The sequence below is a fragment of the Lytechinus variegatus genome, chromosome 2 (genome assembly GCF_018143015.1).
Source record: "Lytechinus variegatus isolate NC3 chromosome 2, Lvar_3.0, whole genome shotgun sequence".
Classification (NCBI taxonomy): domain Eukaryota; kingdom Metazoa; phylum Echinodermata; class Echinoidea; order Temnopleuroida; family Toxopneustidae; genus Lytechinus; species Lytechinus variegatus.
Genome location: NC_054741.1, coordinates 50,596,390 through 50,608,470, shown reverse-complemented (window position 1 = coordinate 50,608,470; position 12,081 = coordinate 50,596,390). Strand labels below are relative to the sequence as shown.

Sequence of the window (12,081 nt, the reverse complement as noted above, 5' to 3'; positions counted from 1 at the left end):
CCATGGCAAGGTGTGGAAAATTGTTCATACGCCACCCTTTTTGCATACCCAACTTATGAAATGCGACCATAAACATTATCAATACTTAATCAATACTTCTACAACAAGTATACCAACTCCAACTTTCATTAGATGGTATTACTCATTCTTCTTCTAGCTAAACTTCTGACGCACACACAATTTATGGGTTACTTTCTTAGTTCACTACATTTCATGTTCTCCCTAAAAGGTCAACTCCCCCAATTCAGAGTAAAGTTATGACGTACAGATTGTTTTGGTCAAGCGTCCAAGGTTGACCAACACCTGTTTGATCGTAAAGGGTCTAGACCAGACCAATATATAAGGGGTTCACTTCTGAGCCCAAATCAAATTGTTAGAGATTTCAGATTACTTTACAGATTGTTACAGATAGATTAGAGATTGGAGTTTAGAGAGTATAGTCACCATCAGACTTCCTCATGTTCCTGTATTATTTGTCATCATCATCAACTTAGTTATCATCTTCAATAAATGTATATATGAACTGTATAGGCTTTGTATTGTTTCGTCTCATTTTAAGTCTCGTTGAGAATAAAAGTGCAATTGATCCAACGGCAACACAACAGTTGAATGAATGTGTGAAAGACAAAATGAGAGAAATAAAAAAAGAAAAAAAAAAAGGAGGAGGAAAGGAAGTATGAAGGAAAGAAAAATGTTTCCTTCATTCTTTAGAAATTATAATATAGGTATTGTGCAAAAAAAAAATCTCAGAAAAAATGTGTTTTCTTTATGGCATCATTTAGAGCCCATCAAGACCTTTAATTTAACACCTCGTTTATCACAATAGCCCCAGAAATAAGAAAGTTATTGTAGTTAGGTGGTCTGTCATGTATGACAGATCACCTCTTAATTTCGTCAGATTTTTCTTGTTAGGTGGTCTGTCATTTATGACAGATCACCTCTTAATTTCGTCAGAATTTTCTTATTTATTTATTTATTTATTTTTACGGATTTTTCTTGTCGCCAAGTTATCTCAAAATAGACTTGATCAATTTCATTGAATTTCATGTCATCTATAGGATCTGTCATGGACACGTGCAGTGAAGCTTTTCAAGGTCATCAGGTCATGATGACGTCATCTAGGCGCCATTTTGTAAAATCACATTATCAATCACATCTCCATTATCAATTATCAAAAATCAATCAAATTTACATCACATCAACTTCAGGTCAAGGGTCATCAGGTCATGTCATCAAAGGTCACCTGGAGGTCACAACGCGCGCGTACGCGCGCGTCAAAATTTAAAAATGCTCAAAATCATTTTTTGACCAAACGAGAGTACGTTTCAGGTCATTTTAAGCATTTCAAAAATTTGCGCGCGCGCACGCATGCGTGCGCGTTTCCGCGCGTAACGCCTTAACGCAACTCAAAAACACCGTTTTTTTTACATCATTTCATTGATAATAAAATTCTGAACAATTCGATACCTTGATCAACCTTCTACGACCATTAATGACGAGATTAACACCCGTTAAAGTCTGCAGCACGTGTGCGCGCGAGCTCTCACTATAGGCCATATATGGGCAAAAACATGCCTATTGAAAATTCACTGTAGCTCTTTAAATAGTCCGTTGACCCCCAATTTTTTTTTCATATATCGATAGAGTATGAGTTGTAGATTTGATTTCATGTCATCAATGTCCCTAAATTATATCGTGACGTCATCAAAATGGCGCCTAAACTAAAAATTTCATTTTTTCAAAAATGACGTCATCAAATTTATGCAAATTTGGTTGTAACTTCTCGAATATAGATCGTTTTTCGCCCAGATTTCGATATGTTGTAGTTTAGAATGTACTCTTTCTCCTTAGTAAACATGAATATTCGTTTTGAGAAACACATCATTGCGTAAAACAGCGATGAAAAGAGGCATGTCATTTTTCCTCATTTTGCGTGTAATCTCTATGGGACATGACTTTTTCTCAAAACCAGATTCGACATTCCTCTATTTCATGAGCCATATCTCCATTTTTTCTTGTCAGTTTTCCTTAAACTTTTAGTATGTTGTAGCTGAGATTCTAAGCTTTCGGAAGTGTGCCCTTTATTTTTTGATCAGATGCCGGGATCATGCCCGTATTTCACTTGCAAAATTGGACTTGTAATTCTCAAAATTGCTTACGTGTATTCTCTATGGGGAATATCGTGGCTTTGACTGCTTTCTAAAGGGCGCGGGTTCGAGTCCTGGGGTGAACGACATGATTTTTTTTTTTCACTTTTTTTTTTCTTTTTGCCACTTCTTACATGATCCTTTATGATAATTAAAAGGTATAAAAGTTAAAATTTAGCAAGATAAAACAGATTATAATTGTTTTTTTCATATCACATGTGTTTTGCGTGTAATCTCTATGGGACATGACTTTTTCTCAAAACTAGATTCGACATTCCGCTATTTCGTGAGCCATATCTCCATTTTTTCTTGTCAGTTTTCTTTAAGCTTTTAGTATGTTGTAGCTTAGATTCTAAGCTTTCGGAAGTGTGCCCTTCATTTTTTGATCAGATGCCAGGATCATGCCCGTATTTCACTTGCAAAATTGGACTTGTAATTCTCAAATTTGCTTACGTGTAAAGTCTATGGGAAATATGCTAGCTCAATCGGTTAGGCGTCAGACTTGCATCTCATTCAATCATGCGGGCAGGGGTTCGAGTCCGCGGGTGAACATGAATTTTTTAGGTGGTCTGTCTATGACAGATCACCTATTGATTTCGTCAGAATTTTCTTTCTTTATTTCTTTCTTTATTCTTGGCACCTATGTTTGTCGCCAACTTTTCTCGAAATTGGCTGAATCAATTTTGCTGATTTTTTCGTCATATATAGAATCTATCATAGAGACGGCAAAATAAGCTTTTCAAGGTCATATGGTCATGATGACGTCATCTACGCGCCATTTTGTAAAATTCTTCATTTGATCATATCTTCATTATCAATTATCAAAAATTAACAATATTTACATGACATTAACTTCATGTCAAGGGTCAACTGTCAATGTCATCAAAGGTCATGTAGAGGTCATGACGCGCGCGTACGTGCGCGTCAAAGGTAAAAAAATCGTCCAAATGACCTATAAAATTTTTTGGGTACGTTTCAGGTCATTTTAAGCATTTCAAAAATTTGCGCGCGCGCACGTATGCGCGCGCGTTTCCGCGCGTTACACCTTAACACAACGCAGAAAAACCGTTTCTTTTAATATCATTGCATTGCTAATAAAATTCTGAGCAATTTGATACCTTGATCAACCTTCTACAACCATTAATATAGAAATTAACACCCATTAAAGTTTGCAGCACGTGTGCGCGCGAGCTCTCACTATAGGCCATATATGGGCAAAAACATGCCTATTGTAAATTCACTGTAGCTCTTTAAAAAGTCCGTTGACCCCCAATTTTTTTTTCATATATCGATAGAGTATGAGTTGTAGATTTGATTTCATGTCACCATTGTCCCTAAATTATATCGTGACGTCATCAAATAGGCGCCCAAACTAAAAATTTTATTTTTTTCAAAAATGACGTCATCAAATTTATGCAAATTTGGCTGTAACTTCTCGAATATAGATCATTTTTCGCCCAGATTTCAATATGTTGTAGTTTATAATGTACTCTTTCTCCTCAGTTAACATGAATATTCGTTTTGAGAAACGCATCATTGCGTAAAACAGCGATGAAAAGAGGCATGTCATTTTTCCTCATTTTGCATGTAATCTCTATGGGACATGACTTTTCCCAAAACTAGATTCGACATTCCTCTATTTCGTGAGCCATATCTCCATTTTTTCTTGTCAGCTTTCCTTGAGCATTTAACATGTTGTAGCTGAGATTCTGGGCTATCGGAAGTGTGCCCTTCATTTTTTGATCAGATGCCGGGATCATGCCCGTATTTCACTTGCAAAATTGGAATTGTAATTCTCAAAATTGCTTACGTGTAATCTCTATGGGGAATATCGTGGCTCAATGGATAACGCATTTGACTTGCTTTCTCGAGGGCGGAGGTTCGATTCCTGGGGTAGAAAAGATTTTTTTTTTTTTAATTTTTTTTTCTTTTTGCCACCTCTTACATGATCCTTTATGATGATTAAAAGGTATGAAAGTTAAAATTTAGCAAGATAAAACAGATTATAATTGTTTTTTTCATATCACATGTATTTTATGTGTAATCTCTATGGGACATGACTTTTTCTCAAAACTAGATTCGACATTCCTCTATTTCGTGAGCCATATCTCCATTTCTTCTTGTCAGTTTTGCCGGAGCTTTTAATATGTTATAGCTGAGATTCTGGGCTTTCGGTAATGTGCCCTCCACTTTTTGATCAGATGCCGGGATCATGCCCGTTTTTCACTTGCAATATTGGAATTGTAATTCTCAAAATTGCTTACGTGTAAAGTCTATGGGAAACATTAATAATCACATTGAGCAATGGTCAAAATTTATTCTTAGGATGTCTAGAATGAAGATTATCAATCATATCTAAATTATTCATTTTATACATTAGCCGACTCTGAATGAAAAATCATGACAGACCACCTAATTCGTCCGCATGACGAATTAAATTCTAGTATCTTTCTTTTTCTTTATTCATTGTACCTATTTTTTGTCGCCAACTTTTCTCGAAATTGGCTGAATCAATTTTGCTGATTTTTTCGTCATATATAGAATCTATCATAGAGACGGCAAAATAAGCTTTTCAAGGTCATATGGTCATGATGACGTCATCTACGCGCCATTTTGTAAAATTCTTCATTTGATCATATCTTCATTATCAATTGTCAAAAATTAACAATATTTACATGACATTAACTTCATGTCAAAGGTCAAATGTCAATGTCATCAAAGGTCATGTAGAGGTCATGACGCGCGCGTACGCGCGCGTCAAAGGTAAAAAAATCGTCCAAATGACCTATAAATTTTTTTGGGTACGTTTCAAGTCATTTTAAGCATTTCAAAAATTTGCGCGCGCGCACATATGCGCGCGCGTTTCCGCGCGTTACACCTTAACGCAACGCAAAAAAATCGTTTCTTTAATATCATTGCATTGCTAATAAAATTCTGAGCAATTTGATACCTTGATCAACCTTCTACAACCATTAATAACGAAATTAACACCCGTTAAACTTTGCAGCACGTGTGCGCGCGAGCTCTCACTATAGGCCATATATGGGCAAAAACATGCCTATTGTAAATTCACTGTAGCTCTTTAAAAAACCTGTTGACCCCCAATTTTTTTTCATATATCGATAGAGTATTAGTTGTAGATTTGATTTCATGTCACCATTGTCCCTAAATTATATCGTGACGTCATCAAATAGGCGCCCAAACTAAAAATTTCATTTTTTTCAAAAATGACGTCATCAAATTTATGCAAATTTGACTGTAACTTCTCGAATATAGATCATTTTTCGCCCAGATTTCAAAAGTTGTAGTTTATAATGTACTCTTTCTCCTCAGTTAAGATGAATATTCGTTTTGAGAAACGCATCATTGCGTAAAACAGCGATGAAAAGAGGCATGTCATTTTTCCTCATTTTGCGTGTAATCTCTATGGGACATGACTTTTTCCCAAAACTAGATTCGACATTCCTCTATTTCGTGAGCCATATCTCCATTTTTTCTTGTCAGCTTTCCTTGAGCTTTTAACATGTTGTAGCTGAGATTCTGGGCTATCGGTGGTGTGCCCTTCATTTTTTGATCAGATGCCGGAATCATGCCCGTATTTCACTTGCAAAATGGGACTTGTAATTCTCAAAATTGCTTACGTGTAATCTCTATGGGGAATATCGTGGCTCAATGGATAACGCATTTGACTTGCTTTCTCGAGGGCGGAGGTTCGATTCCTGGGGTAGAAAAGATGATTTTTTTTTCATTTTTTTTTCTTTTTGCCACCTCTTACATGATCCTTTATGATAATTAAAAGGTATGAAAGTTAAAATTTAGCAAGATAAAACAGATTATAATTGTTTTTTTCATATCACATGTATTTTGTGTGTAATCTCTATGGGACATGACTTTTTCTCAAAACTAGATTCGACATTCCTCTATTTCGTGAGCCATATCTCCATTTCTTCTTGTCAGTTTTGCCGGAGCTTTTAATATGTTATAGCTGAGATTCTGGGCTTTCGGTAATGTGCCCTCCACTTTTTGATCAGATGCCGGGATCATGCCCGTTTTTCACTTGCAATATTGGAATTGTAATTCTCAAAATTGCTTACGTGTAAAGTCTATGGGAAACATTAATAATCACATTGAGCAATGGTCAAAATTTATTCTTAGGATGTCTAGAATCAAGATTATCAATCATATCTAAATTATTCATTTTATACATTAGCCGACTCTGAATGAAAAATCATGACAGACCACCTAATTCGTCCGCATGACGAATTAAATTCTAGTTTTTATTTATTTATTTTTAACGATTTTTTTGTCGCCAAGTTATCTCAAAATCGACTTGATCAATTTCATTGAATTTCATGTCATTTATAGGATCTGTCATGGACACGTGCAGTGAATCTTTTCAAGGTCATCAGGTCATGATGACGTCATCTAGGCGCCATTTTGTAAAATCACATTATCAATCACATCTCCATTATCAATTATCAAAAATCAATCAAATTAACATCACATCAACTTCAGGTCAAGGGTCATCAGGTCATGTCATCAAAGGTCACCTGGAGGTCACGACGCGCGCGTCAAAATTTCAAAATGCTCAAAATCACTTTTTGACCAAACGAGAGTACGTTTCAGGTCATTCTAAGCATTTCAAAAATTTGCGCGCGCGCACGCATGCGTGCGCGTTTCCGCGCGTAACGCCATAACGAAACGCAGAAACACCGTTTTTTTTTACATCATTTCATTGATAATAAAATTCTGAACAATTTGATACCTTGATCAACCTTCTACGACCATTAATAACGAAATTAAAACACGTTAAAGTTTGCAGCACGTGTGCGCGCGAGCTCTCACTACAGGCCATATATGGGCAAAAACATGCCTATTGTAAATTCACTGTAGCTCTTTAAATAGTCCATTGACCCCCAATTTTTTTTTGATATATCGATAGAGTATGAGTTGTAGATTTGATTTCATGTCACCATTGTCCCTCAATTTGATCATGACGTCATCAAAATGGCGCCTAAACTAAAAATTTCATTTTTTCAAAAATGACGTCATCAAATTTATGCAAATTTGGTTGTAACTTCTCGAATATAGATCGTTTTTCGCCCACATTTCGATATGTTGTAGTTTAGAATGTACTCTTTCTCGTCAGCTAACATAAATTTTCGTTTTGAGAAACGCATCATTGCGTAAAACAGCATTGAAAAGAGGCATGTCATTTTTCCTCATTTTGCGTGTAATCTCTATGGGACATGACTTTTTCTCAAAACTAGATTCGACATTCCTCTATTTCGTGAGCCATATCTCCATTTCTTCTTGTCAGTTTTCCCTGAATTTTTAGTATGTTGTAGCCGAGATTCTAAGCTTTCGAAATTATGCCATTATTTTTTGATCAGATGCCGGGATCATGCCCGTATTTCGCTTGCAAAATTGGAATTGTAATTCTCAAATTTGCTTACGTGTAATCTCTATGGGGAATATGCTAGCTTAATGGATAACGCATTTGACGTGTTCGTCCGTATTGCTGACGTGTAGGTCCGTGTTGCTGACGTGGTGGTCCGTGTAGCTGACGTGTAGGTCCGTGTTGCTGACGTATTGGTCCGTGTTGACGACGTGCTCTGCCGGCATGATCCGTGTAGATCCGTGTGAAGCTGCCGTGTTGATGCCGTGTTCACAGTCATCTGGGGCAAAACTATCCCGGACCTCCCCGGATCATGCCGGCATTGCCGTGTTGATCCGTGAGGTATAATCATCTATCTTGTATGTATCTGTTTGAAGATGTATGACGATTGTCATCACCACATCAATAATCACATTTAGTAATGGTCAAAACTTATTCTTAGGATGTCTACGATCAAGATTATCAATGATATCTAAATGATTTATTTCATACATCAGCCGACACTGAATGACAAATCATGACAGACCACCTAATTCGTCCGCATGACGAATTAAATTCTAGTTTTACTTTTAAGTTCGTATAAATCGCCCATTCAATTATGTATTCCATTGTTTTTTAAGCCCAAAGTTGTGATCTTAATTGGGACCAAGGTGCACTAATAGAAAACAACAATGCGCATACATTGGCATATGGAAGTGCCCGACAACACTCCAAAAAATTACAGACGCCGCCAAAACAGGGACATAAAAAACACTTAGCGTCAGTAGATTTCATTCAGATTTCACCACAATATAGTTTAAAAGTTGCTCTATCGGGATGAATACCTTTCAGAGTGGGATGATACCTGTAAATGTGAATAGCAAGAGGTTGAAATCAAGGCCAAAGTTCCAATAGCACACAGTCGCAAGGTCACTGAGTGAGATTTTTTTCAAGTCTAGACAGCAGCCATAAACATTTAACCACGTAAAAACAATGTCATGGGAAATAACCTTTCCTTGCATATGCAAACACAATACAAAGCAATGCCCCCACAGTCGCCCTGCAATTATAGCCAGCACACTCAAATGCCTCATTCAGAATGCACCTAGAGGGCGCTTTTGCAACATACCTATATAATATGACTTCATAGTTCATTTTTTCTTTATAAATACAATTTATACATTTTATACCAATAGATAAGCCAAGATTAAGTTATTGAATCATTAATGTTTAAGTTGTATGATTTTCAGGTCCTTTTCTTGACTTGAAAAAAAAATTATATTGGCCTTCAACGGTCAACCCAAACTTACCAGGCAGGTTTTTGAACTTTTGCTATATCCATGATGCCCACCAAATTCATCGTAATGTTGATCAATTTTTTTTTACAAGTCGAAAACAGTAACACCTAACACCTTTATAAGTTTAATATCAATGATTCGATAACTTATTCTTAGCTTCATTATTGTTATACTGTACAGTCACTGTACATATATTTTTTAAGAATTAAAGGGGAATGAAACCTTTGGAACAAATAGGCTTGTGTAGAAACAGAAAAATCAAAGAATAAGAATAAAGAAAGTTTGAGAAAAATCAGACAAATAATGAGAAAGTTATGAGCATTTGAATATTGCAATCACTAATGCTATGGAGATCCTCCCATTGGCAATGCGACAAGGATGTGTGATGTCACTGATGAACAACTTTCCCTTTGGTGGACTATAAAATACCCTCAAAATGTCTCTTTTTGCTTTTTCTTACGATGATACAAACTCTTTATCCATTATGTATTCTTAAAAAATATGTATTACATGCCCTCATGTAGAAAGAACACATGATCTATGGATAGATGTGATAAAAGAGGCAATTCAAGTGAAATATATACTAAATTAATGGGGAGAGTTGTTCATCAGTGACATCACACATCTTTGTCGCATTGCCAATTTGCTATCTCCATAGCAATAATGATCGCAATATGCAAATGCTCATAACTTTCTCATTATTTGTCCGATTTTTCTCAAACTTTTGTTGATCTGTTTCTTTGATTTTTCTGTTTTCACACAAGCTATCTTGTTCCAATGGTTTCATTCTCCTTTAAGTATTATTTTATTTTTTTGCTTGGCAATAATTGGCATATTCTTGTCACGAATGTTGACATTCATTTTAGATCTACATGTAGTGGGGTATGCACTGTTTGTTGAAAGGCCCAAATTCGAATAAGAATGTTTGATTGTGTTTATTTGTTAGGTTGATGGTTCAGATTGGCAAGGAATCTTCTGCAGCACTCAAGTTTCAAGGTCATGCCATCCGTTTCTTGCAGGCTGGGTTTGATGCTAGTGGAGATAGGTTCATAGCTGGAGATCATCAAGGAAATGTATATGTCTTTGATCTCCATAGAAACAGGTAATTAAATGAATAGTCTTATGTGACATGCTATTGTCAGATTTGATAAATTTCTATTTAAATGTTAACATTTCAAACAGAGGGGTCAGAGATTTATAATATAAATTAGTCCAGATTGGATGTTGATGTATGGAAGCTTTGTTTCCCATTTCCCAAAGCTGGCACATAGGGTCACCTGACTCCCAGTCCCTATTCAATCCGATACAAACCCTTGTCTTCCCTCCTTACTGGGTTTGAGGATTGAGAGTCAAAGACGTCCTCTATATCAGCTTTGGGAAAGAGAGCTTCCATGCGTCAATATCCAATCGGTACTGAGTAGTAAGTATACATAAAACAAGTTGTTCACTCATGATATCAGGTGATTGCTGTTAAGCATTTAAAAAAAAAATTTATTGAGACAGTCTACATAACAACTGTAGTCCACTCTTCTTTCCTTCTCTGTTTTCCTCAGCGCATAGAGACGCCTATGGGCAGGGATATGCATTATACAGGCACCGTCATGTTTATTGTATTTTTATTTTGACTATTTGAGAGTGATTATTCTTTTCTTAAGTTTAAATTGATACTGTCATTTAAGTTGTCAATTGACGAATACTCACAAGGCCATGTTCACATCTTCATTAGATGAAAGAGAGAAAAAGAAGTGAACTTTAACAGATTTAATACTCAATTAAGGGGGACATCGTGTAGACCCAGCAAAAATCTCTGACATCAGTGAGCGATTTCACATCATCCATGTTAGCAAATTATAGCTAAGTTGGTCTTTTACCAGATTTCATCCATTAATGAATACTTTTTTGTGCTGGGTGATATTTTGATATTATCAAAATTGTACGATATTGTAAAAATATTTGATTATAGTTTTGTGATTGTGTTGATATAGCGCGGTAACACGATGTGACCCAAATTTTGTTGACTACTATGAAATTAATCCTTAATCCCTGGCTACCTATCATGCTTATTGATAAAAAATACTGCTTTGTAGTCTGTATTGTTTTGAAACAACTCAGAACTTCATTCATAAGTTGGTACCCAAATGGCAGTTTTTCACGGACAACGGGACAAGCTTCAATGAAAGCCCTATTTTCATTTCTCCCTTCCCTGTCCTATCAGGATTTTTACATCTCATAATGAACGCACATATGTAGATAATGAATTTTAAGATTCGGCGATATAATGTGTGTTATCGGCGATAGTTTGCTAGTGACAATCAACTAATATAGAAATCAATATCAGCCAACACTACTTTTTTTGCGTTTCAGCTGATGTGATGAAAAACATATGGTATACTGTAATTTAAAAAATATTTTGAGTGAATTTCAAAGTGCTAGGCCAGCTTTTTAGAATGAGTTTCTTTCAGTTTCACTCATGTCTAGACCGAATCCCAAACTGGGTACCATTGCATAAAAGATTTACGGTAACTTTGCCATTCATTTGAAATTATTATTGTAACAATGCTCAACAACCAATCAAAATCAAGAATTCCATGAAATTTCCTTTGGACAGCAAAATTAAAGTTATAGTTAGGGCAACTTTTATGTTGCAGAAAGAGTTGCAATCAACTCTTGCAATTTGAGTCACTGAAACAAATCATGATTTTTATTTTTTGTCGAAACTGTCCCCACAGATTCCAACTGGTACAAAAGTTAGGAGTTTCATGTACTGCTATAGCCTTCACGCTGAGACGTAAAACAGAGTATTTAGTTGCACTCTCAGACTGCTCGCTGAAATGTTACGACACAGGTAGGAATGAAATCTTTTATAACCTCTAATCAGATAATTATCATTGGGTTCTATTGAAATCATTTACATACCGTATGCAGACTACAGAGATGTGATTTTACAAGTTATTTCATAGTTTCCTTGTAGCTTTGAAGAATGATCTGATTATGTACTGGTAATGAGACAATGGTCAATTTTCTAATTAATGCAGGCTACAAATGAGGAAGTATTTAATTTTCTGGAAAAGTTTTCCCCAGGCAATAATTTGCCATCTTGATTTCATAATGATATAGTCTGAAAATGATTCATCTTGCACTTCTTCTTTCCTTCTCCACATTCTGGTCGATGGTTTCAAATTCTCTTTCGTTCTAGAATTATGAAATGTTATTTTACAGTGCTTAGAGGTTCATATGTATTAAGATTATTTAGGTGCTC

General features: G+C 35.8%; 1 protein-coding gene across 2 annotated transcripts in view; it reads left to right on the top strand.

Annotated features, from left to right (window-relative positions):
- Nucleotides 1–12,081, top strand: part of LOC121408290 (TBC1 domain family member 31-like) — a 40,496-nt gene that overhangs the window by 3,167 nt on the left and 25,248 nt on the right. For both annotated transcript variants that reach the window (XM_041599706.1, XM_041599705.1), the window contains exons 2-3: nucleotides 9,769–9,924; nucleotides 11,552–11,667. In XM_041599706.1, coding sequence (XP_041455640.1) covers nucleotides 9,769–9,924; nucleotides 11,552–11,667 — 272 coding nt within the window. The remainder of the gene's footprint in view (nucleotides 1–9,768; nucleotides 9,925–11,551; nucleotides 11,668–12,081) is intronic.